At 39.0% G+C, this 27,532-nt stretch overlaps 1 protein-coding gene across 1 annotated transcript in view; it reads right to left on the minus strand.

Annotated features, from left to right (window-relative positions):
* LOC145783016 (uncharacterized) overlaps positions 1-27,532 on the minus strand; it is a 37,808-nt gene that overhangs the window by 4,166 nt on the left and 6,110 nt on the right. Inside the window, exons 2-9 of the mRNA XM_082594776.1 lie at positions 24,656-24,799; positions 24,070-24,318; positions 23,421-23,564; positions 23,055-23,294; positions 4,703-4,846; positions 3,757-3,993; positions 3,322-3,462; positions 2,062-2,341 (exon numbers count right to left, since the gene is read on the minus strand). Of these exons, the coding sequence (XP_082450902.1) occupies positions 2,062-2,341; positions 3,322-3,462; positions 3,757-3,993; positions 4,703-4,846; positions 23,055-23,294; positions 23,421-23,564; positions 24,070-24,318; positions 24,656-24,799 (1,579 nt within the window). The remainder of the gene's footprint in view (positions 1-2,061; positions 2,342-3,321; positions 3,463-3,756; positions 3,994-4,702; positions 4,847-23,054; positions 23,295-23,420; positions 23,565-24,069; positions 24,319-24,655; positions 24,800-27,532) is intronic.

Raw genomic sequence — 27,532 nt, forward strand, 5'->3', positions numbered from 1 at the left:
TTTCAGGTGTTTAGAGCAGAAAAAGAACGTTCTGATGATGCAGCTGAAATCGGGAGGCAAAGACAGAGCTCCACGAATTTCCGCGTTTCTTTGAAAAGATCTAGTGCTTGGAGGTTTAGTTGCGATAGTAGGCCTATTTCAGCAACCTTTTTAACGGAGTTTGCGATTTTTCCACTTACAACATCGCTGAGCAAGGTAAGTTGCGTTTTTAGGAGATTATTCTGATGGCATCGGGTAAGCTGATCTTAGTATCAGACCTTTCGTCACCGTTTGCACAGCTCAGAAGGGCCTTCTCTCTGTTGGCTGCTGTAAGCAGATCCGCCTGGTTGAATCTTCGATCAAGCTCAGCTTGAACCAAATTAAGGGCTTTAGTGTATTGCCGTTTCCACGCTCCTTCTCCCGCAGACGACAAAGCATCCGATTCCTCTGTGTTTCGAAATCTTACTGGAGTTTTGCTCACTCCAGGATCTTTTGGCGTCTTTAGGTTATTAGCAGACGTAAAGACGTTCGCTGCTTCCATAGGCTTGTAAACGGATTCATACTTTCTGAGATTTTTGATCCGTTTGTGGAGAATGGTGTTGGATTCTAAAGCTGTAAAAGCAGAGATCTTCTTGTTTTGGAGCTATCTTGCGACGGCTTCTGCAGGCTGAAAAACTTTACCGCTGCAGGTAATCGCAAAATAAGGTCGCATCGTGCGTGCTTGTTTTACCAAGCCGAATATCTTTGTTCGTGCGTCTCCTCTCATTGCACTATCTTCTGTCATGTCGGTCAGACATTGCAACAGGGTAGGGTAGCACTTAACAACACGAGCGAGGGCAGAAGCACAAACGCACCAACGAGTAGGACACAAACTCAGCAAATTGCAGGCAACTTCATCGGAACCAAAAAGCGACATGAATAAATATTTACGTTTAGACGATTCACGAATTACAACTGCAACTGTTTAAACGAAGTGGGCATCGGCAACAAGCCTCACCTCCTATGCAAAGTTATGTACCTTAAATTGTCAGAATTTTCTAGGGAAGGCTGAAGCAATTATCGAAAATTCCAGGGGGAGCTGAATTAGCTCTAGGGGGGGGCTGCAGCCCCTTAAGCACCCCTACTTCCCGCGCCCTTGCACTAACTTGCATGATGTTATGAGGATATCTACCAGCAAACTTGCTACCAATTTGCAGAAGATTGTGAAAAATTGTGAAAAGTTGCACAAGTCTCATTAACTTTTGTGATGATGATTGCATAGCTTTAAACGTAACTGAGTGTAAAATACAAAAATTGTGTTTAATATGAATATGCGTTTATTTACACATCGGGTAAATTTTCCTACTTTGTAATGAGAGTGTGTGGTCCTCCGGCTGCAACATTTTTCAAATGTGGCCCTCAGTACAAAAAGTTTGCCCACCCCTGTTATAAATCATTATTGTCTGGACGTGCAGGCTTCAAGCCTACTTAAACACAGTTGGAAACGTTATTGCAATCTAATTTTGTCTCGAATTTCTCGTGGTCTTCAGTGCTTCAAATTTATGTTTATTGTTGGAAGTTTTGACGTAATTTAACGTGGAAAGTAACCACACATCATTAGCCAATCTTTAAAACATTGTGTTCTATTTCTCTTGCCTTCAATCGCACTTTTTTTCTGTTGGTCGTCACCGCTTCGAATTTTTATGTTTATTGTTGGAAGTTTTTACGTAATTTAACGTGGAAAGTAACCGCTCACACATCATTGGCCAATGTTTAAAATATTGCGTGTTTTATTTTTTCTTGCCTTCAATCGCACTGCAGTATATAACCTGGTGAAATTTTATTTTGTATGTTATTCGCTCTGAGGATGCGCATTGTCACGGTGCGCGAAACGTCAGTGAAGCAATAAACCATCTTGTTTGTTGTTAATTTTACTTTGAATTTTATCAGATGAACGTAGCAACTAGTGCTAGAAACGATAATTGTCCTGATGAACACCCAAACTTTTCAGTATTCAACTGCAGGTTAGACCATATATAAGATATCTCAACAAACGTGGCTGCATAATCACTTATGTCAAAGCAATAACATTGCAACGAATACCTCATTTTTATTGGTCCACTGCAAGCCGGAGCTCTCCATTTTGCTTTCATTTTTTTTGTAGAGCCACCGGGAGGAAATTCCATCATCAACGGCTGATCACATCCTGGCTGGACGGTTGGTTCCCCGGCACGTCTCAGCCGAGACCCAATCAGGGAGCCGAGCGCACAACCGGCCTCTCCGCATGGACACGTGCCGTTCGCTTCCGCGCTCTCGAGGGTTATAAACAGGCCGTTGATTAGCACATTCTTGCGCTTCTTTTGTCTCAGTACACGCACTAGAACTGCATTTACAACATTTGTCAAAGCCCAGCTTTGATTCTATCATAAATAAATAAAAGGAAAGATTATAGAAGGTCAACTTATTATAATAATAATTATTTATATTATATTATTAACCAAACGTAGCAGTCGTTGAAATCCGAGCGGCTATGGCTACGCATGCTGCTAGGCTACTGTGCGAAATAATATGTAACCAAGTGAAATGAAAATTTGAATGGTGGTAAAATCTCCACAAATTAAAAAAACACTATTTTTTTATGTTTGCAAAATGTAACCAATCGTTACATTGCAACGTGTTGACGATCTTGTAAGGAACACAACTTAAGAATTTAGCTCATCATGTTGCCGAGTAAGAGAGGAAAAGAAATCCCAGATAAAAGAAATTGCACCACAAGCACAGTCATGTTCAAATTCATTGCAGACAATAAATTATCCAATTCTCACACGCCGGAGGTGTATCTGTCCTGAATCAGTGATTGCAAGCTTAATTATTAGGTAAGAATCTTCTTCTTCAATTGCCTTGCCTGAACCAGGCATCGACGGCCTCAGATGAATAATTAGACCAAATGTTAAGAATAAAGAATAAACATTATTAAGAATAAACATTATTAAACAAACAATATACAAAATATATTTCTTCTCAACTCTTACAAAGTAAGGTGGAAAAAACTTCTAATTTTTCCGATCCATGCACTTGTATGGCCAAACGAAAATGTTTGGCGTCTCACCGAATGATAAAATGTTAATGACTAATTGTTAGCCATGCATGAACTACCGTTTAACTTCAATACAACATTAATAAAATAATCGTTCAGTGGACTCATTCAAGTCGCTTAAAGAATAAGCGCCTTTAAACATTATTTTACAATCACACATTTACAACATCTAAAACGTCTACGGTTTTTTACACCAGCTACTTGACATTTTTACTTTGCAAAGTGCGACATTGACAGGAAATTTTGTTTCAGAATAAATAAATTACTTTTGTAAATCTTTTTAGGCTTGAATGTTCCTTTCTTCACTTTTTTAACAATCAATTGAAATCTTGGCTTTGATTTCTTAATTTTTTTGAGAAGAAGCCAGTTGGTTCCCAATTTGAGATTCCACATAGGAATCTGACAAGCTGCAAAACACAGTATAAGCTGCAGTGCGAGATTATCAACAACGTAGGGTGAGTTTACCGCTTGCACTTGGTGTTATATTACCATCTGCATTCTGCCACAAAGCTCAATTTAATCTAGCAGATCTATGGTGGACGATGTTATTAATACTGATATTTCCTACAAAACAATAAGAACGCTTATCCAGGTTGCTATTTTTTTAACTTTTTTGGGTGGTCCACATTGTTGTAAAATCTGCAGCTTTTGATTTATGTTACCAAAACGTTTTATAAAGTTACATTACAACTTAACGTTACCATTCGGGAAAGCGATGGTTGATGCCGAAACAGAAGTTGTAGTTGGTGGAACAGAAGGATTTACAACATCCCTATTTCCGCTCCCATCGGGATCATTACATTTATCTTCAGAACAACAGGAAGTGTCACAATTGTCAAAAGTGGTAGGAAGACCAGAAGGAAGCATGCTTTCGATGTTTTGACAAGTGACGCCGCTACATACATCCGGCGACACGCATTGTCCCACAATCATTCCAACTGAAAAATAAGATGTTGACATTCGATGCTCAGAAAAATGGCGTAGGTTGCGTTCCTGGCTTTGCAGCATTTTTGCTTCAGTGTTGACATCCGGTGCCGCATTGTCGGTGGAACAGTGATCAGAAAGTAGACATAAGCCTGAATAGGCCAGTTGTTTATAACTGCTGCTTCACTACGGACCCTTTTATACAAACAGATTTTTTTATGCAATGTAATCACTAATCACTGTTTGATGAGTTTTCTCTTTAAGTACCGTTTAGCTCAAAAGTGTTTGGGCAATAACTGGATACTTTGAGTTGCACAATGCTCTTACGTATCAAGATTTTTGAAAAAGATTAATCGAAAGTAGGCTGCGATGAAGACTATGCATAAACTTCATGTTTGAAAATATTTCTTTACGTGAATAGGCAGATCCAAAACCAAACTTTTGCTCTCGTTTTTAGACAATTACATTTCTCTTGCAAAGATTTCCAACGTGCTAATATGACGATTTCATGACTGCTTTTGATTCCTGTGATTCATAGAAATTAAGGAATTGAGTTTGCAAATACGCGAATTCAAACTGCGTTTTCTTGTGAGCTAATACAAAATAGCAGTTTGGCTGTAGCCTAAATAAAAAAAATGACAACATATTTTAATGCACCTATCTCTCAGCAGGCAGTCTATTTGTGAAAGTTTCTGTGTACGGATTAATACATTAGCTACAAACCTGTCATTGATCTTCCACCCATTGACATGCTTAAATCGGCAGTGACAGTCGAACATGCTCCAGCAGGACACGGCGTGAGCTCCAAGTTTCCCCGGGAAATTGCTCCAGACATTTTCTGTCCAGTATAACATCGCACGGTTCCGCCTGGAATAAACACAAACTTCGCTAATAGCCTATATTGAATGACATTAAAAATAGGTAGATCACAGACCTAGTAGCAGTAGATTGAAAATCAATAAAAAAAAAACAGTTTGTTTTTACTCTTCTAGTTTTGATAGGAAGTGCGTTGATGGTCAGTTTCAAAAGTGATCTTTGTTGTAAAAGGAGCTTCAATAATAATAATAATCATGCTTTTATTTGCGCCCATTGCGATAACATACAGTACACTGCGATCACAGGTGAGATACAACAGACGACTGGAAGCAACGAAGTGACATATAGTCTTCGAGTCAGCTGCTCTCCTTATTTTGGCTTGCCTATAAGTGTCTTTCGCCGAGACACAGCCACGTGCTCTGGAGCGGTGTCGAACCCACGTCCTTTCGAACGTCGCGCAGACGTTCTCACCACTCAGCTACGCAGCCGCCTAATTGAAAGCTGCTTCATTCAGGAAGCTCGGCTCGGCTACGCAGCTTCGTCCAATTGAAAAACACAGCAAAGCGGAACAGTCAAAGTTTCTCATGTTTCGTAGCCAAACTCTCTCGAAACCGCAAGTACTGTGGTTTGCCAGCAACAAACTGTGGCCTCCTCGCAGTTTAAAAATGGCCACTGGCAAAAGTCAGAGAGAGCAATGAAAAAAATGAGATAAAAGAAATGCGAATCTACCAGCTCAGTGACCGAAGGGTTTCGCCTTCGGCTCTAGTGGTGGTAGATCTGAGATCGATTCCAGGTCGGGTCATACCAAAAACTTTAAAAACGGTACCGATTAATTTGCATTGCGACATCATCTTGAGACATTATTTTTGCAAAAACACAATTCAGTCTTTGAATAGTATAAACACTTGCAGTAGTAGGTCTCTAGGTCAGCCAGTGCTGAGATCTGAAGAGCCAAGAGTACTTTTCGAGTTCAGAGCTTTGACTTCTACTACTAAGTAGCTGGTTTGGTAGGTACATGTGTAACATGTAGCCTACCATGTTTTAACCAACAAATTTATATTTTAACATTTAACCGAAACTTATCAGACTTGCAAAATGCATTTCAACGCTGCAAAATTCAAAACCTAAATGTTCTCAAGGAACTTAAGTCACGCTTCCTGTTAATAAATGCCGCTCTCACGGAGTTTGGCTCACCGCATTCGTATTTCTGAAGCGATATAATCGTGTAACTGCCAACCGGGTTCGCTTAATCAGGGGTGTGCAACGTGCGGCCCGCGGGCCAAATGCGGCCCGCGAAGAAAAACTGTGCGGCCGCGTACATGTGCCAATTTTGAATTGTATCCGTCCCGCAAAACGTGTTTATAATTTAGTTTAGTCTGGTACGTGTGAACAATTCATTGTTGAGCGGATTATTGTAAATTTCGCACCTTTTGTTAACCATTTTGGAAATCTCCTACCGTCCACCGCTAATACATTGTATTTAATCATTTGGAACATAAAAACGTATGGTCACATAAAAGGCATTATAAACAATTTACGACTTTGGAAAGCTCACGTACAGACAGGAAATCTTTTTCACTTTCCAACTTTGAGAGACTATGGAATGCATCCTGAGACGAAAACTGAATTTGCAAACCAACTTGAAAAATTGTTGTATGAATTTTTGGCTCGTTTCAAGGACTTCAAACCTCATGGACATTTGTTTGGTACGTTCTCTTCGCCATTCAATAGAGATTGACGAAGCACCAGCAGATATAACTTGAACTGATTGATCTTCAAGAGAAAAACGGATTTGAAAGCGAAGTATTTAATAATGAATCTTGGCGATTTTTACCGAAAACATCTCAACTAAGATGACTTTCCACATTTGAAAAAATCCATGGCTTCAAAAAAATTGCTCTTTTTGGCTCAACGTATTTGTGCGAACAATTTTTTTCTAAAATGGGCGGCATGGCATCTCCCTATCGATCGGTTCTGACAGACGAACACTTGAAAAATGAACTTCGAACTGCGAGCACTTCCAAGTAAATTTGGAAAAAAGCCGTTGGGAAAAGAAGCCAGCTGCAAACTTTTCACTGTTTTCTTCAGAAATTTATGCGTCTTAACTTGGTTGGTTGGTTTTGAATCTTTATCCTCGGACTGACAAAGTCTTGATAGGTTATTTCTGGTAGTTTCGCATGCTTGTAGAGGCTCTTGACGCAGGGCTGGTTACCGAAATTGGCAGAGTAAAGTTTCCGATTGTTGAAGTGTTGCTGGGGAATTATTCCACTCGCTAGGTGCCGTTGAATGGAGAGTATAGTCCTGAAATGCGTTAACAAAAAACTACTTTTTTGTGCGTGCAACTACTAGAAATCATATGTTAAATAAACGTGCGGCCGCGGTGTCACTCAGTTATTTATATCTGGCCCTCCTGTAATAAAGGTTGCACACCCCTGCGCTTAATAATTCTCACGATAGGCTATTACTGATAAACAGGCGCCACATTATGAAATAAGCGGAGAATTGAAAAATGCTGATAACATACATAAAACAGAGATTTTATATAGAGAGAGGGCAGAACGAGAAGGTTAAATTTACGACTGGAGAATGTCGCTCATCTGACACCGGTCGCAATAAATTAAATTGGTTAGACACCTATTTCTCAATCTCCCAAACTTCTAACAATTCATTCATGTGAAAAAATACATTTAATATTAATTTAACTTGTTTAATTTTTGTAGGAAATCATACCCCTAGACAGAAGCCTAAATTACCCTTTTTGTAGCTAGAGACTCAGAGTCTCTCAATAGCCAAAAGTCTACACTAAAAATATAGCCAATTATTAGGAAAACCCTACACAGTACACATGCATTAGATTAATTAAAAAGGAGTTTGACGCATTTAACCTTAAATAAACGTAAAGTTTGTAAGGGATCCACGTAAAGCAGATACTTATGCGTCGAAAATTTAAGAAAAAAATAAGTTGAATACTTTAACATATTAACATCCACCTTGTAGTCAATTCAATTCAAAGAGAAACAAGAATTTATTTGCTAAACTTCCATGTTAGATCAACTAAACCATTAATAGTTTTCAAAGTTTTTCTGGTCCAGTCCAGCTTGAAATTATCTTGTTGCAGATCGCGATTTCGGGTATTAAACCCTCTTCAGTACAACTTTATAAACAGCATACATAGTACAGTAAAATTTACAGCAGTTCACTTTAGAAAATGACAAAATTGTTATGTGGTTGCCAAGAAACGAATTAGTCCGCGAAATTAGTCTACGAGCAGTAATAATGACAATTTTTATGCAAATTATGAAGGTATTTGGGTCATACAATGTTCAAAGAAAATACATTAAAAGCATTCCGGGAAGTATTTAAATTCTAACAACAAAAATGGGGGTCAGTCAAGTTGACATACGCCCAAATCTGGGACCAGTCAAGCCGGCCTCTAGCTGTAGAATGATCCGAGCGAGCCGGATGCAAGATACTTCAAATCACTAATTAAAAAGGGGTTTGACGCATTTAACCTTAAATAAACGTAAAGTTTGTAAGGGATCCACGTAAAGCAGATACTTATGCGTCGAAAATTTAAGAAAAAAATAAGTATGAATAAAATAACTTATTTTTTTAGTACTTAGTATGAAAAAAATACTTATTTTTTTCTTACATGCATTAGACATTTGAATTGTTGTAGTGATTTTCAAGTGAAACAAAAGTGTTTTGTTAGTTGTTCGAGTGTGTTATTGTTCAAAATAGGCTACATGTAAAAAGTTACACACGAATCATTAACTACGGAGATTAGCATAAATTTGATGCTCTAAAAATAACATATATTTCAAAAAATAAAGTCAGATTTTTTAATTTTTTATGTCATAAAAAATTGCCCTAGTTATTAGCCTACTAGAAGGAGGCGTAGTAAAAATCAAAACGTTAAAAACCACTTATGTGGGGTGAAATTGAACAGTTTTCTACTCAACAATGGGGATATATTTGGCGCATTGGCCGATGAATTTTAAAGTCTCGAGCAAATTTTCTTGGTTTCTGAGCATCTGTTTGTGTGGGATCGTGACGATGTCAACAAAGACAAGATTTTATTGGCTTAAAGACACAGTGACAGCAATCACACTTGACAAGCTCTCCATACTTACGTGTATCCTTGGCGCCTATGTAGGAAGCTGTAAGCAGAATGACCAAACAACCTATATAGTTTTTATCCATTTTAATCATAAACTGAGTTTACATTAGATGAACAAACCTGCAAAAGGAACTGTTGTAAAACTTAAATATTTTAATTTTCATTCGGCAATGAAATCTGTGGGTTAGTGTCAACACGGTGCATCTAAACGAAATTTACTGGTCCCAGCATTGTGAGAGTCCAGTAGCCTATTGCAACAGCGAAGCACGACTCCTCAAAATACGCCGGTTTGACGCTGGTCGAAAGCATGCCGCTCTGTTGTGGCAAGACACTGAAGGCTGGATGCACTAACACTCTAACAGTTATTCACTATTTAAGCAAATATGTTTTTTTTAGTACCATAATAGAAGAGTAAAAAAAAACTATTTAAGCAAAAATGTTGATCACGCAACTTAACTTGCCGATTATTTTTTATACGCTGATAAGCATCCCCTATTACTGATCTATACTGAAAAAGTTTGCACAAACTGACTCTTGATTAACTAATCAGAAGCTTAAATTAATCGGCCGCTTAAAAGTGGTGCATTCAACCCTCGATAGCATACCAATTGGAGGTTTCTGACTCTGTGTTGTGTTGTATATTAAGGCTTCCCAAACTGAAGATGGCGACTTTTCAGGGGATCGCGCAACAAATTTTAGGTGTCGAGAGTGGCCTGCATCAGTTTTTAACGAAGTGTTGCACACATACTGTGTGCTTTTTTTGGCGTTTGATGCGTAAATGTCATAACTCAAAAGTAATAATGAAAATAAAAACTTTGTTTAGCAGATTACGTCCATGCTTCGATAATGCGACTATATCACACACACAAGTTATACGAGAAATCCCGCATCAACAGACAGCAAGGACACCATGCATGGACTGGGCATTTTGTCAAAGAAAACACTTTACTTCAACTTTCCATTTTTTGTTCCGTGTTGAGAACATTAGAAAGACAAACGAGTTTCTGAGTCCGAGAAGTTTGCTGTGCGCTTATCCTCAGCGCTTATCCTCACACCATAAAGTAAAGCGACCGCTTTTGGTGGACTTGAAAGAGTTAATAACGGCGCTGTTGCTGACACCAGTAGCGTAGCCAGGAATTTTGAAAGGGGGGTTTTGACCACCCAGCGGTGGGGGGTCTGGGGGGTCTCCCCCAGAACATTTTGAAAAATTACTTTGAATTTGGTGCATTCTCAGAGCATATTCAACAAAAATGTGGGTACGAATATTCCTGTAAAATGGTGCTGTCCGGTAGCATAGCATAAGGATAAGATCATTTTTCTGAAATAAAGCTAAGTCTCTATGTTTTCTTGTTGCTAATTCCTGGCTGACATGTTTGGTATTGGCAAAACTCGCTCTTTTAATGCAATTTTGTTTAAAATTAGGCAATTTTTTTTAGACTGAAAGCATCATTCTCAATATCGTGACGTCACAGGCCTGCCAAAGGGGGGGTTGTAACCTCCGAACCCCCCGCCCCCTTGGCTACGCCACTGGCTGACACTGGCTAGAGGCCCAACCTACCATGTGTTGCATTCTTGGGAATGTGATACTGAACTTTTCCATTTTATTTTGATTAAAATTTATGTTCAATTCTTTCCTGTTGTCGAACAAGGTTTTTCAATTTATTTTTTCATTTGGCCTAATCCTGTTTTTTAAGGTGAAGTCGCTATTCTACCGTGTGCTGTAGCCCACTATCCAGGTGAACATACAAAGTGATAGTCTCGTCACAATGACGTCACAATGACTTCGCGTTTAACTGCTAAAATCGGTTTCAACACTTTAATGCTGCTGGTATAAAACATAAAAAAAGAACTTTTGCCGGATTTTAATCTCACATTAGAAATATCACACGATGAAAACATAACTTCCTTTGGATATTTTATTATTTCATACTTTTGTAGGTCTACTTCATACAAATTCTTTTGTTTTAATATTGTCTTGTCTTGCGTTCTGAGTGGGTTTTAAGCTCATGCGAAAATAAGATTGCTTCGGTTTCAATACAAAACGAAATTCTTCACTAGCAAGTTGAAGTAAAACAAACAAACTGCCGAACGGTGCTTTTTGATCAACCAGGGACCATTCATTCTGCTTTTCAGTGCTGTGCCTTAGATTGGAAACTAATGCTTTGGCTGCCCTGTCCAGCTGTGTGTGTAAACCTCAAATTACCAGGCGTTGTACCATACCTCTGGTCATCATTGACTTACGTGCGTGCGGCCTGCTCTACTTATGACGTCAATACTTCAAAGTGCAAACAACAGGCCTGTTGTTTTGTCCTAATTCGCCTTTCTTGCGTGCATTCCATTCTAAAAGGATAAGTTGACCAGTTGTTATTGAAAAGGACGTATTCATCTTCCTTTGACCCTGTGATGTATGTAAGAGAGGGGTCTGTACGTTAGCCCTCCAGAGCATGTATTGTTACGATAACAATATGCTTGCAAAACTACTTTGTTTTGTTGGAAGAATCAATTTTGTTTCCAAAATTTTGTTTTCAAAAACAAATTTTGTTTCCAAAAACAAAATTAATCATTTTTACGGCGTCTGTAGACGTTGAATCAAAGCAAAAAAGATCAGTTTTACTTCCTGGGGATAGCATCTGTGATGTCATAAAAGAAAATGGGAGGAAAAAGAAATTTATCTGGGATCGCTCCCAGCTGAGGCCCACCGGAATCCAAAGTTTTCGAACTTCAATTAGTCCATCGAAAAAATGGTAAATCCACAAATTGCACGTGGTTTTCACGCCATCTTGTTTTTATCTTCGCTCCAATTTTAATATAAAGGATTTCTCAAACAATACGAGTATGCTCTGTTTACTCTTGTTTTGTTAATTTTTCATATTTTAAAAAGAAAAGCGATTCTTATCATTATGCAATCTTACAGCAAAAAAACTTTTAATGGCAAAGTTTCTCAAAAAATATAGTTAAATAATAAAATATTGTTAAATTGAACAATGAGGCGTCGATTGTCAAGAAGCAACGTCACCAATGACGTCGGCATAACCGAGGCAGGAAATGTTTTTTGACTTCACAGGTCCAGTTTCGTTTGGACTGTAGAATGTAAGCCAACCATACCATCATTATTATGAGAGCATTGCAGACTAGCTTAATGCTTTGAGATACTGTACTTTGATCTTCAGACACTTCCATAAAACTTCCTGCTCATTCCAGTGTTTTTTTAACAGCGGGGTAGTAAAATCTCTTTGAGACAAAGATTTGATTTAATTTTTTCAACTCTCCAACCCCAAACAAACATTGCCGTTATAAAATGCCAATGTAAATGTGATTAATAGCAAAAGAGAAAAAGACTAAAACAATTTGGGTCATTTGCAAAATATTTTCGTGCAGCAAATGGATAATTTCACGGTCGAATGCACAATCTGTCAGACGATTTGTCTCACTCAGATTCCGCGGTCTTTCGAATTGTCAAAACACGTTGCTTGAGAGACGTAAAGGCATTGGGTTCATTTAAAAAGCTCAACCCTTGATCTGAGGTCAAACTAGCTCGAAATCATTTTTTTGTTGTTTTGTAGCATTTGCAGTGTTTACGGTCGACTGCACAAGTGACACTCGATGACTTATATTGTTTCTTTCAGGCATGACATCATGCGTTCTGCCAATTTCGCAGTTGCATGCTCTTAAGAGTATCGACTGGGTATTCTTTCGAGTGTCGAATCAGAGCTTCCGCCACACACATTGGACGAGACAATTGGACGAGTCATGTCGCCGACTTCTACAGGACTTAAAATGGGAGCACAACTCCTTAAAATATCGATTTTAATCAACTGTTTTATTTTAGTTGATTTAAGTAGTAAATGTAATGATGATTCAGAATGTGTGTAATTATTTTTGCCATATTCGAATTCTTTAGGCCTTAAAATTGCAATTTTTGAAATGCACCTTGCAATTCTGAAACAGATTTTCATAAAAAAATATTTAATCTCACTACATTTTTGTTCTTCAATTAAGACTTCACTTTGAAACTTTAATTAAAGACTTCAATTCGAAAAATATGGGTTAGTGTGCAGCTGTTAATGCTTTCACCACTCTTTTTTGATGTAAGCATAGGCGTCGACTTTTCAAAAAACCTTCGGCTCTGGTGCTGGTAGATCTGAGATCGATTCCAGGTCGGGTCAAACCGAAGACTTGAAAAACGGTACCGATTGTGTTCTATCCTGCATCGCGCAGTGAGAATGAATCGGGTAATAATGTGATAACATCGTAAACCTGATACAAATTAAAAATGAGCCCTGTCGCTAAAAGACCTTAGCTGTTGTAGAGCGACAATAAATAAAACCATAACATTATTATTATTCGTCATACAGTAGTACATGACTAGAGAACTGTGTTCCGAAAGCTCGTGTAATTCGATATTGCCACCACGAACCCGCAGCATCAGGCTAATACAGATCGTTAGAATCTACACTGTGAAGTAAGCAACGATCATGCTGCTAAAAGCGAAACTCAATCAATTCCATCAAAAATAGTTGCACAAAAAGCGGCGAGATCAAATATATAAGCAGTACGGCTTTAATTAGGTGTTGTCAGGCCTCACGTGTCTGCGGTTTTCATCAGAAACGGGGTGAAAAAAGAAGAAAATGACATTAATTTCAGATGTTTTGACAGAAGAATTGACGGAATTTCGCAAAATTAAATAAATTTATTCAACGAAAGTAGTCTTTCTAACTGTTTGACTCCAACGAACTCGGCAATGAGTTTGTTTCTGTCCAAGTCATCTACTATTTCCCCGTGGGTTGTTAAAATGCCAACATGATCCAGTCGTTTTTGGGTCATGGTACTGCGTAGATATGTTTTAACTCTACGCAACGTGCTGAAAGATTGCTCCGCTTCACAACTAGCACATGGCAATGTCAGACACAGCTTGAGCAGTGTGGCAATTAGGCAGAAGGATGCTCAAGGGGTCCGCGGACTAGTTTGCTCAAGGGGTCCGCGATGGATGCTCAAGGGGTCCGCGATGCTCAAGGGTCCGTGGACTAGTTTTAGGGGGTGCATGCACGGCCAATGGAAATCTTAATGTATAATTTCAAAAATGGAACAAATCTGTCAAAAGAAAAGAGATTAAGTTCAAACAACGCTGATGATTTTCCTCAGGTCATCGTTACTCATTGCTTTTTACTGTACATCGCCATGCATTAGCATCGAAAACTCTCCCAACAAATTTGAAAGAAATTTTGTCTGGTAGTGTGAAAATCGTTAATTTCATCAGAGCTTGTGCTTTGAACCATCGAATATTCAAGAGGTTATGTCAAGAAATGGGAACGGAACATGAAGTTCTCTTCTATTACAGAAGTTCGCTGGCTGTCAAGGGGACAAGTTTTGAAGCGCTTATTTGAAAAAAAATACAGCATGGATACGTTACCCCTTTCCTCGTTGAACTGAAATTTATCAGTGATGAGGACCTTGCAAAAGATGAGTTCATTGAACTAAGGACAATGGAACCATTGAGAATGTCCTTCAATTCGAAAAGTATTGGCGATTTTTGGAGTTCGTTGACGCAAGCATAATATCATCTTTTGGCAAAGAGAGCCATGGCTGCTTTAATCCCTTTTGCGATTACATATTTATGTGAGTCAAGATTTTCATCCTTGATAACTATATCAAAACAAAGAGTCGAAACCGGTTGGATGCAAAGGATGACATGCATGTTGCTCTATCAAAGACGAAGTCACAATTTCATGTTCTTGTTAAAGACAAACAGCAGCATCCTTCACATTAATGAAATTAAATCGAAGATATTGAAAAGCAATCTGCATTCTCTATTTCTTAAATTTAATAAAACCTAAATTGTGTTACAAGTAGGCCACAAAGGGGGTCCACGCAAACCAAAATTGTTTTTAAGGGGTCCGCGTTAAAAAAAAGTTTAAGAACCCCTGATCTAGGCAGAAATTTATAAACATAGATAGTTGCTTTGGGGAGTTAGGGACCCTTTGATATAGTGTACCACTGCGCTTAAAACCTTAATAGCTGTCCTGCCACCGTGACTTGCTATAAACGCATCTTACAAAACCAAATTCAGTTGGTGTCCAGCGCAGTAAACGTAAGTGCACGAGGATTTTCGTCCTGAAAGAAAGCCTAAAGACCATCGAGTTGACCGCGCATATTCGCAGTAATCATCATATCCTTGCTCACGACAATCATTGATGTCAATATTAAGAGCAAGCAAAGCAGACTTGATTACTTTGAAAAGATATTTTGCATCTGCTTGTTCAAGACTGTGCAAACCAAGAAATCGTAATGTATTACTGTAAATCAAAAATATCAAAGCATAGAAAAAATATCAAGTCATATTTTAAAACAAACACCAAAAATAGTAAACGCTCGTCTATTGTTTGTACAATTATCTTTTTGGTTCTTTCGCATGCTTGATAAGGTCTCGGACGCATCACAAGTTGTCATGACCAAAGAGCAATCCCTGTGATATTTGGCGCCATTGTGACGATTTAGAGAATCTCTTCCTTTTCGCCAGTCTTTAAAACCTTCTGTCCACACTCTTCCCTTGGTTTCCAATACACTTTTTGTTTCCACATCAGCAACTTCGTCATACTGAAACCATGGAAACTCATTTTTCCAATGGGGTTGATATTTTTTCCTTTGCTGTTACGATTGGAATTCCATTTGTACCTGCTGCACCGGCATTCGTAGACGGCGTGTTTCGTTTTCGCTTGCACCAAGTTGGGGCAAAAATGCCTCACTTGCATTTTCGTTTATTCTAGCTCTTTTTAAATTTGACATAAAATATTCATTGATTTTTCTACTTTTGAGAGTCGGTTTAGTTTGGGACATATCGGCAACTATTTTGTAACTATTACTGCTTATTCAAAATATCTATAGAAAGCAAAACAGGCAGGGACGTGCAGTCAGGGGAGGCAGTGCCTCACCTGCCAACATCTGGCAAACCAAAAGTTATATCAAAGAAATGGTTATCACAGAATAAATATTATTTGTTAAAAAGTAGCAAATATTACATGTTTTTAGGTGCTTTAATTTGTGTGAATTGCTGTAGTCGTGCCCCCTTTCCGCAAATTTTACGTTTCTACACCCAAACTGTGCTTTAATGTTTTCTGTTTCTGTGGCGATATTCATATCGAGCGTTCACGTGGTCAAAATCATTGCCTCACTTCAGATCAGAAAACTTCCATACATTGCATTATGCGTGCCTTTTTCTTCCGCAAAGTCGCCCAGAAATCATCATGAACGATTTAGCTATGATTTGAGGCACGCCTCAAATGTGACGTCACAGCTATGAAACCTTTTTCGTCAAGCTGAAATGCCCGCATAGTACGTGGTATGTGACTTCTTGCAGTACTGTAAGGATTGTTTCTTGTGTAAAGGAACTTTCAATCCAAAGTTGAAGTCATAAATAAAGGAAGACCTGTTCCAAATTTATAAGGTTTGCCTCAGACGACTGAACAAAAAAAATAACTTGCAACTTTCAAAGAGATCGGTACTCAAAAAAGAAATGGCTGTGTGGCTATGCCTTATGAATAATAATAATCGCCTTTTCTGCTTTCCCTGTCTCTTGTTTTCAATATCTAGTGATAATGTTTGGACTAAAGAAGGGTCCCTACAACAAAGTCACAGATGTTTTAGTCCAAAAGAATAGGTGCATGGATTTTATTTTTAATAAATGTGAAAGCATGCTGCTAATTTTTTTAACTAGTATGATACCGTTTTTGTTGTTGTTAAAAAAATTTATTGTTAAAGTACTTGAAAAAATTAGTGCCTCACCATCCAGGAACCTCACCGCACGTCACTGGAAACAGGCCCTAAAAACACATGACTCCACTCCACAGCAGGAGTTTGTGGTAAAAATTTTGATATTGTTAGCTCATTGGAACAGTTAGAAAACAAGCCGATTCATTTCCTTTTCGTGCGAGTGAAGAACAACGATCAAAACAGTAAAGTTATCGAAATGCAACGCAAAAAATCGTGATCTCAAGCAGAGTAGAAACCAGCTATCAGTTTTATCAACCCGGTTTCGCTCCTTTTGCTAATTACTTACCTTCAAAGCGTTAACAACGGCGAAGTGTTTTCCCTTTTGTTAGTGGGAGTGGCCAGTCTTTTATCGAATAGTGCAGTTTTCTCATAATTGTTGTTGTATGATTGGTACATGTTACAGATGTATCAATACAGTGCTTATTGAAGCAAAACACGGATGACAGTTTTGAAAAATGCATTTTTTCTTCAAGCTGTATTCACGTAATTGTTCGTTGTGTTATAGTTTCAACTCAATAAAGTTTGATGAAATCGATTTCATGTTTGAAGTAACAAAGCACTGCGCCCCTGTATGGTGTCGTAGTGCTCATACTCAGCTGCTCGACAAACCCATCAACGATGCCTCGCGTATTGTATCGGATACCTGAAACCTACACCTACTGAGTTTTTACCAGTTCTTTCAGGCATCGCCCCTGCTGAGCTTCGCCGCAAAGCTGCCACACTCTCCCTGGCTCGCCGGTCACTGGAGCCACACCACGCGCTCCACAGCTACATCACCACATCGGTAATAAACGCCTCAAATCGAGAGGCCTCTTTGTCGTTCAAGCACAATCCTTGCTGGAGCACAACATCAGTGCCTCATCCTGGATCGCCAATACCTGGCAAGAGGAGTGGACAGACAACACCTCCAGACTCCACACCTTTGTCCCCGACGCTAGACCCATGCCATCAGGAAAGTAGCTCAGACGACCTGCCTGGGTACGGTTGAATCGCCAACGCACGGGTGTTGGGCGCTTCGCTTCCTTGATGCACAAATGAGGCCTATCAACATCTGCGAAATGCAACTGTGGTGCAGAGAAACAGACAGCAGATCACATCCTCTACCACTGCCCGACGTTTACTCCTCCAAGAGCAGTTGGCCTTATCAACGCTGGAGAATTCTACAATCAAGTGGCTGCTCGAATAATGCCCGGACATTTGACCCAAATGAAATGTAGTCCAAAAAAACAACCTCTCATACAAAAGAAGAAGAAGTAACAAAAAATGCAACGGACGTTTGGATAACTCGTAAAGTTGGGTAACTCCGCCCCGTTAGCTCAGTGGTTACGCGTCCGGCTCAAGATCACGCGGCGAAAGTTCGACTCTCGGGGTAAGCGCTTGAGCAACGCACTTTCAGGACTGCTCTCCATTCAGCGGTACCTAGTGAATGGAATATTTCCCTCCCCGGCAACAACACTTCAACAATCGGAGTCTTTACGCTGCCAATCTCGGTAACCGGCTCTGCGTCAAGAGCCTCTACAAGTACGCGTAACTACCAGGAATAACCAATCAAGGCTTTGTCAGTCCGAGGATAAACATTCAAAACCAACAAAACCAAACATTCAACCTCGCATTCGCTTTTTCGCTATCACGAGTTTTTGAAGTTGTGCCTCACGCGCGGGAAGTAAAGCAGTGTGTGAGCTTGCGTGCCGTGCGCATCTCAGTAGTAATTTTCGTTCCAAAGAAAGCCGTGCGATCAGCTGCTGTTTTGCGGGAAAGAACAAGGTGGGCTGTTTTTCGCTGTCGGCATTCTTTAAGTCCATTTAAATTAAATGATCTAAATCTATTTCGAGAAGTATTTTATTTTTGAAACACCACTTGTAATAGCCATTTTTGTTGCCTCTCAACCATAAATTTATGGGAGGCGCCTTTTTCACTCTTCATGACTCTTCTTCGCCATGCGCCACAACAGCCGATTTTTCTCAATATGATTTCTCCTTCTGTTCCATTTATTACCATCTTTATGATATTCCATTCCACTGACTCATTCCACTGCTCAAATTTCTCTCTCAGGTCTTCCATTGTGTCACTCAACAAAACCAAATTATCAGCGTACAGTATCTCCATCAATGAATCTTCGGTAATGACATCAATCACAATGGCAAAGATTAGAGGAGAGAAGACAGAACCCCGGTGTACACGTACACTGACCTTCACATAAAACTTGTCTGAGAGGACAGATTCAATATGAACTCTTGCACTGTCATAAAAACTCAACATTGCTTACACGATGCCTCTGGTACTTCTTTTTTCTCGGTGCTCATTTCATCACTCTTTACGAACTCGAAAGTCTTTTCGGAACTTTTTTCCATGTCTACGAAACACACATACAAGTTTTTTTCCTTTGTCTTGATATTCCTCTAGGAACCTTCTCTAAACAAAATACAGCATCTGTCGTTTTCTTCGCAGACATAAATCCACACTGCATCTCGTCCAAGTTCAGTAAGGATCTTAACCCACTCTTCAACATCTTTTCCACTATCTTCATTGTATGCTCTAATATTTTTACTTCCCTATTTGACCCACAATTTATTACATCACCCTTTCCCTTAAAAATGGGTATCATCCCGCTTGTCTTCCATTCACTTGGTCATCTTTTTCCATCTAACACACGTTGACTGATTTCCTGCATTGCTTTCAATCCTGTCTCTTCACTTGCGCGTATCATTTCCACAGTGACTTCAGTTAGTCCAGGAGCCTTCGCCGATTTTATTAGACTTAATTGTCCATTTAAAATTTTAAAGAGGGAAGACATGACCCATTCTCCTCCTTTACTGTGTACGTCACTGCTTTTCTCTTTTTTTTTTTTCTTTTTTTTTTAAAACTGATTGTGTCATGGCCTTTTCATTGTTATTTGTGTGTGCAAAGAATCCAGTTTTGTTTACAAAAAGCACAATGCAAGAAGCATTAAGTCTTGGCCAGCTGAAAATTGAATGAGGCTGTTCACCAGGCATTAAATTAAATAATAGGAGATGTTCTACTGGTGCAAATTGAGCTAAACTATCACAAGATGTATACAGTGACAATTTGCTTTTATTCCGACGTTTCTTCAATCAGACACGACTGACTTCTTCAGGGGCTAGACCAGGTAGTGACTACCTGTCTAGCATGGCAAAACACAGGACCATGTTGTTGAAACCAACTAAACACGCAAAATGAAAATTCAACTCTAGACAAAATTATCGCGCGCAAAGTTTGAATTAAGTTAGAAAAAGGGAAAGATTTAAATTTTAACAATTAACAACCCAGACAAAAATCTGTCATTTTTACATCTACCCAACGTCCGCAGACGTTGAATCAATGTAAAAATGATGGATTCTGCTGTCAGGGAAGAAACTGAAATACTGACAAGAGAGGAGGATGAACGGCATGAGTCATGATGAAACGAGTTTAAAAAACGCACTACTGCACAGTTTTACAATCAGCGTGAAACCAATTTAAAAACGTAAAATAACCACTTACAATAGTTTTTTGTAGATAGCAGGAAAAGAGATGCCATCATTGCGATTCATTACATGAGGCTTTTGATTGATGAACCCACTTTCAGAAAACATTCGCTTTCTATAATCACTTTCAACTTTTAGAATTTTAGAATTGCTCCAAGTTATTCTATGGTCTGAAGTTATGGCATGCATGCAAGGAGCAGAATGTTCCGGGCGTTGATATTTGAAAGCTCTTTTGTGTTCATTAATGCGAGATTTAAGATCTCGTTTTGTTTGGCCAACATAAATTAAATTACAATCATCACAAGAAACTTGGTGCACCAAACCCGAGATTTCGCTTTGTTTCAAGGGGTCTTTTAAAGACGGCAAAAATTTACTTATTTTCAAGAAAGGTTTCAAAGCGACTTTTACACCAATTTCATTTAGGATACGCCGAATATTTTCAGAAACTCCCTTGATATAAGGTAAAGAAACAAAAGACTTATACTGGGTAGATGGAAGTGCTAAACTTTTTGGTTGTCGTTGGCAAGCATGCTTTCTTGGAAATCCATTGAGGCGCAGCGTTTTGTGTAATGCTTTGTTCTGTCGTGAACGTTAATGCGGATCTGTGACATGTGTGTCAATGCGGTCATACAAAGTTTTAGCTACAGTAAGTTTTTGATGTTTTGGATGGTGTGAATTAAAATTTAAATATCTGTCAGTGTGTGTGGGTTTTTTGAAAATTGTAGTGGTCAACGTGTTTGTGGCATTGTGACGAAAAAAACAACTCCATATCTTTTTTAGACGTCTTAGTTATTCGTCACAATGCCACAAACACGTTGACCACTACAATTTTCAAAAAACCCACACACACTGACAGATATTTAAATTTTAATTCACACCATCCAAAACATCAAAAACTTACTGTAGCTAAAACTTTGTATGACCGCATTGACACACATGTCACAGATCCGCATGAACGTTCACGACAGAACAAAGCATTACACAAAACGCTGCGCCTCAATGGATTTCCAAGAAAGCATGCTTGCCAACGACAACCAAAAAGTTTAGCACTTCCATCTACCCAGTATAAGTCTTTTGTTTCTTTACCTTATATCAAGGGAGTTTCTGAAAATATTCGGCGTATCCTAAATGAAATTGGTGTAAAAGTCGCTTTGAAACCTTTCTTGAAAATAAGTAAATTTTTGCCGTCTTTAAAAGACCCCTTGAAACAAAGCGAAATCTCGGGTTTGGTGTACCAAGTTTCTTGTGATGATTGTAATTTAATTTATGTTGGCCAAACAAAACGAGATCTTAAATCTCGCATTAATGAACACAAAAGAGCTTTCAAATATCAACGCCCGGAACATTCTGCTCCTTGCATGCATGCCATAACTTCAGACCATAGAATAACTTGGAGCAATTCTAAAATTCTAAAAGTTGAAAGTGATTATAGAAAGCGAATGTTTTCTGAAAGTGGATTCATCAATCAAAAGCCTCATGTAATGAATCGCAATGATGGCGTCTCTTTTCCTGCTATCTACAAAAAACTATTGTAAGTGGTTATTTTACGTTTTTAAATTGGTTTCACGCTGATTGTAAAACTGTGCAGTAGTGCGTTTTTTAAACTCGTTTCATCATGACTCATGCCGTTCATCCTCCTCTCTTGTCAGTATTTCAGTTTCTTCCTTGACAGCAGAATCCATCATTTTTACATTGATTCAACGTCTGCGGACGTTGGGTAGATGTAAAAATGACAGATTTTTGTCTGGGTTGTTAATTGTTATAATTTAAATCTTTCCTTTTTTCTAACTTAATTCAAACTTTGCGCGCGATAATTTTGTCTAGAGTTGAATTTTCATTTTGCGTGTTTAGTTGGTTTCAACAACATGGTCCTGTGTTTTGCCATGCTAGACAGGTAGTCACTACCTGGTCTAGCCCCTGAAGAAGTCAGTCGTGTCTGATTGACGAAACGTCGGAATAAAAGCAAATTGTCACTGTATACATCTTGTGATAGTTTAGCTCAATTTGCACCAGTAGAACATCTCCTATTATCTTGGCCAGCTCAATAATAATAGGCCCATGACGTTTTTTGCAAATTTTTGTATGTGTAATTATTTTCTTTATTACTGTGTATATGCTGTTACTATGTTCAAATATACTAATCTATGCTAACATTCCTTTCGGGTGGCAACTGACTTGTCGTCCGTATGATTGCTTTGCTGTTTTCCTGTTGGGACGCGGAGATTGATGAATTACAGTAGCCGAGATAACTAGTTGGTTAAGCGCTTGACTTTGTGCAACCACAAGGCCGAGAGGCCTTGGTTCGATGTTGGGGGTGTGCGCTCGAGCAACGCCTATTAAGTACTGCGCTCCACTCGATGGCATCTAATGTCGTATAGTGAATGGAATAATTCATGGGCAGCAACACTTCAACAATCGGAAACTTTATTCCATCCGTCTAGGTAACCGAGCCGGCCTTACGTCAATAGGTCAAAGCCTTTACATTGGAAAACTGCCAGAGTGCCAGAATAAAAAGTTTTCTCATTTTAAGATAATGCTTCCGGCAATCAGTCAGCTAATTGACATATTTAGTTGTTAGTTTAAACTGGAATGTATTGCTATATCTGGATCTGATCAATAAACGAATACGAATAAATAAATTTCTAAATACGTTAGGCATACTGCATTAACTATAGTGCATTAACATAGTGCATTAACATAGTGCATTAACTATTGTGCATTAACATAGTGCATTAACTATTGTGCATTAACATAGTACATTAACATAGTGCATTAACTTGGATAAACTGGTGACAGGAAGAATGATACGAAACCTTTACGGCTGTAAAGTCAGCTTCTAAGTTTTTCGATGAACAAGTTTATCGAATGGAATTGTAAATGAACTCACCATTAGAGTTCGGAAAAACGGTTGATGCTGGAATAGAAGTTGTAGTTGGTGGAACAGAGGGATTCACAACATCCCTGTTTCCGCTCCCATTGGGATCATTACATCTATCTTCATAACAACAGGAAGCGTCACAATTGTCAAAATTAGCAGGAAGATTAGAAGGAAGCAAATTTTTGATGTTTTGACACGTGACGCCGGCGCAAACATCCGGCGACACGCATTGTCCCACAACCATTCCAACTGAAAAATAAAATCTTTGCTTTATTGGAATGTTGAAAGCTAAGCAACTTTGCTGAATAATCATCCAGTAACCTATTTAGCAACCTATTAGGCCAACAGTAGGCTGCTATATTATTTGCCACAAACCTGTAATCGATCTTCCACTCGTTGACATGTGCAAATCGGCAGTGACAGTCGAACATGCTCCAGCAGGGCACGCAGTGAGCTCCAGGTTTCCTTGAGAAATTGCTCCAGACATTTTCTGTCCAGTATAACATCGCACGGTTCCGCCTAGAATAAACGAAAAATTAATTAAGTATGTACAGTAACAGGATATGACAAAAAAGCACAATAGTATGTTCTCATATCCATTCCAATGTAGACTTTCACCCGTCCCGGACTTTCACAACGGTTGTTACCATTTTTATCAGTAGACCTTGCATAAAACTTCATGCCAAGTGGGAATAAACCAAACCAGGAGTACACCGCTAAATCATGCATTCACATTCGTGCGTTTGTACAGTAAATAGGCTACTGTATAATTTGATGATATTCGAAGATGACATGACGTCATAAGTTTACTGCACTCATGACTAGGCGAAAGAATTACCAGAACGCTCGACATTGTAAACGATTTTTTATAACACTTTTGCTTGTCCCTTATTGTTTTAAATTCAATATCTGGTTTACCCGATAAACAAATTTCATTGAGTTGACAAATGTTTGCCTATGGTAAAAAAAGTCACCTCTCTACCAAAATTTCATTGAGTTACAATGCAATAAAACTTAACATTACCGTTGAAGTTCGGGAAAGCGATTAATGCGGTTGATGCTGGAACAGAAGTTGTAGTTGGTGGAACAGAGGGATTCACAACATCCCTGTTTCCGCCTCCATCGGGATCATTACATCTATCTTCATAACAACAGGAAGCGTCACAATTGTCAAACGTAGCAGGAAGATTAGAAGGAAGGAAGTTTTTGATGTTTTGACAAGTGACGCCGGTGCAAACATCCGGCGACACGCATTGTCCCACAATCATTCCAACTGAAAAATAAAATCTTTGCTTTATTTGCTTGTTTCACAAGATAAGACTTTTATGGGTTTGCTCACAATGTCTGTTGTACCAAATCAAACTGCATTTTGAACATTGAAAATCATGGTGCACGTAACGCAACAAAAATCATCTATTTGCTGTTTACATACAATACATAATGGCGGTTTAACTGCAACGTGCTCTCCGATGGATTGAATTTCTGATCAGTTCACATTCGTCTGGTTATGTGGTAAATCAGCATGTTATGAGCCGCGCCCAGCTCGCGCCCGGCAGCCGCGCCCGGCAGTGACTGCAGCTCATCACGTTGTTGAAATATTTGCCACAAACCTGTCATCGATCTTCCACTCGCTGACATGCGCAGGTTACCAGTGACAGTCGAACATGCTCCAGCAGGACACGGAGTGAGCGCCAAGTTTCCTTGGGAAATTGCTCCAGACATTTTTTGTCCAGTATAACATCGCACAGTTCCGCCTAAAACAAACGCTAATTTCGTTCAAATTTTTTTAGCAGGTTTAATAACATAACTTCAATGTAAAGAAACGCAATGCCGCTACAAATAGGTTTTTTGTTTTTGCAATTCTATGAGTTTTTTAGTGCCATTTCCAACTTTTGCACATAATCACACTATTTCCAGCGGTCGTCTTTGTATGAATCTTCTTCGCCATTTGAACGGACAAAGGGCTCTGGTATTATCATCCTTGAAACCAGTAGAATACGCAGGATTCTCTCAGGGAAGGGGGGGGGGGGGGGCATTTGAAGTTCTTTTCGAAACAAATTGAAAACGTATTAAAGAAAAACTCATATTTGCTAATAATGTAATAACCAGTAAGTTATATTGTATTTTGTGGTTATAGGCGAGTTGTTCGTAAGCAATTGTTCGTAAAACAATTGTTCGTAAACTGTTTTTCGTAAAATGAAATCCGTAAAACAATTCTTCATAAAGCATTTCTTCGAATACATCAAATTTTAACTGCATGTACGAAAAAATGCTTTAGGAAGAATTGTTTTACGAAGAATTAATTTTAGGAACAATTGCTTTACGAACAATTGCTTACGAACAATTTGTCGGACACCGTATTTTGTAGTGTGCAGCAGGTAGGTTACTCATTTGGATGAATTTTTTCTTGAAAGCAAACAATATAATTTAAACCAAAGGTCTCAAACTCAAATTGCTCTGATGGCCAAATGAACATTTGTAATTAGCACAAAGGCCGCAATACCTTCTTGCATTGAGGAAAGTTAAGCCAGTTTTCCAGGCCCGTTTCAATTTTCTAATTTTGCCTACGCGTTCTACAGGAGTTTTTGATCCATACTCTCCTTCCAAAGGTACCTCAACGCCCCAACCTGGCCAATGCAACCTAACCTGGAGGATTTCCTCCTGGGTGTATTGCCACTTCAAAAACCCGCCGCTCCCTGCCACCCGGGGTGTTGCAGGCCGCTTCTTTAAAGTCTCTAACCTGGCTATGTCTATTGTGCTCTTCTCGTCGTGTCAATTCTTTTGTACCCGTGCGTTGTCGATGCTGATAAAACAGCTCATCTTTATCAATTAAAAGCGCAATAAAAGAGGTTCCGAAGTAAAAAGATAAGATCGCAAAAAGAGAAACAGCAGCAAGTATATCCCCATAGAGAAATACTGTAATAATGGAAAGCAAAAAAAAATGCACAAGTAACGACTTGGACCGGGAGAGAAAAAATCTTGCACCCGACTTTCAAAATGCGCGAAAACAACCAAATCTTTGAAGAACTGACTGCTGCAAATAGGCTACCAAGGTTTCTCAGGGATATATAAAGAACAGTGACGATCGGTGAGGGAAAGCAAGGAAAGCAGTGCTTACCTGAGCAAAAACTATGCAAAATATAATTTAACTTCTTATTATTTTTATCACGTATATTTTAACTTGAAAATTACTGTATTCGTGACTAGAATTACTCGTAACGCTTGTGAGTAGTCTAAGTCCTCACCAAACCGCATGTCTTGCCTATAAATGCCAATTAACGCAAACACTTTTGTCAGAAACAACCACTGGGGCTCCAGGGAAGCAACTTTCACAGTTGCTTTCCCCAGGTTCAAAAACGTCAAAAAACGCCTTCGTTTTATCCAATCCTCACTCGTTTTGCAAAACGTCACCAGCTGCTTAGCCAATCAGATGTGTTATGGTTAGAGTTGCTTTCCCGGTGACGTCAATGCGTACATTCGCTAGACTAACTCGTCATACGCTCAGAATGGTCTCTCGTCACGGTACACAGCACAGCATCATAAAGGCGAAAAGATTGTTGCTGTTTTATGATGTCTCCTTGCCATGTAGTTTAGCCTACTAGCTTTCATAGTCATGCCTTTGCCCTTTTTACAGTGTTGATATAACGTTACTTCGCCAATGAACGTTCAGGTGCGGATGCAATGTTTAGTTCGTTAAGCTTCTATACGCAGGAGGCAAACTTATCCAGCTTTTTGTACAAATTGCTTGCGGTTGTAATGTTTTGGCCTAAGTGTTAGTTTTTGTATTGTAGGCCTAACTGAATATCTGAGAATGAACATTCATGACGAATTAAATATTTAGACAGCTATTATTCTATGTCTAACACTGGATTTTGGTCCTGCAACGTTAAAATTAAGATTGTTCATGACTTCTAAACATTAAATGGATGTATGATCACGACATAGGCGAAGCACAATTTGACAGATTTTTATTTTTGATTTGTATTGGAAATGCTCTCAGAGTGCACCAAATTGGAAGTGTTTTTCAAAAATTTCTGGGGGAGACCCCCCAGACCCCCCGCTGGAAGTGTTGCCTTCGGCAACACGCCTTCGGGCTTCGCCCGACGGTTACGCCCTTCGTGCCTACTACCTTGCTGCAGCATATTTCCAAGTTGCTTTCCCAACGGTTTAAGCCACTGAACGTCACTGATAAAGAACGTTTGACAATAGAAGGACTTCTATTTATCGTGAATTATCTCTGTTTGTTGTAAAATGATAATTGGCACCGGTAGTAATTTAATAAAGCTTGTTATGATAACCTGCATTGCGCTATTAGTATCAGGCATGGATATTCATTGAATGCTCATTGTTGCTTGTTAATTTAACTACCCGTGTACTGGCTTTACACCTAGCCCAGGTGCGCGGGAAGTAGGGGTGCTCAAGGGGTTGCAGCCCCCTAAAGCTAACTCAGCCCCCTGGAATTTTCGATAATTGCATCAGCCCCCCCT

Source organism: Aplidium turbinatum, chromosome 14, assembly GCF_918807975.1.
Source record: "Aplidium turbinatum chromosome 14, kaAplTurb1.1, whole genome shotgun sequence".
Lineage (NCBI taxonomy): Eukaryota > Metazoa > Chordata > Ascidiacea > Aplousobranchia > Polyclinidae > Aplidium > Aplidium turbinatum.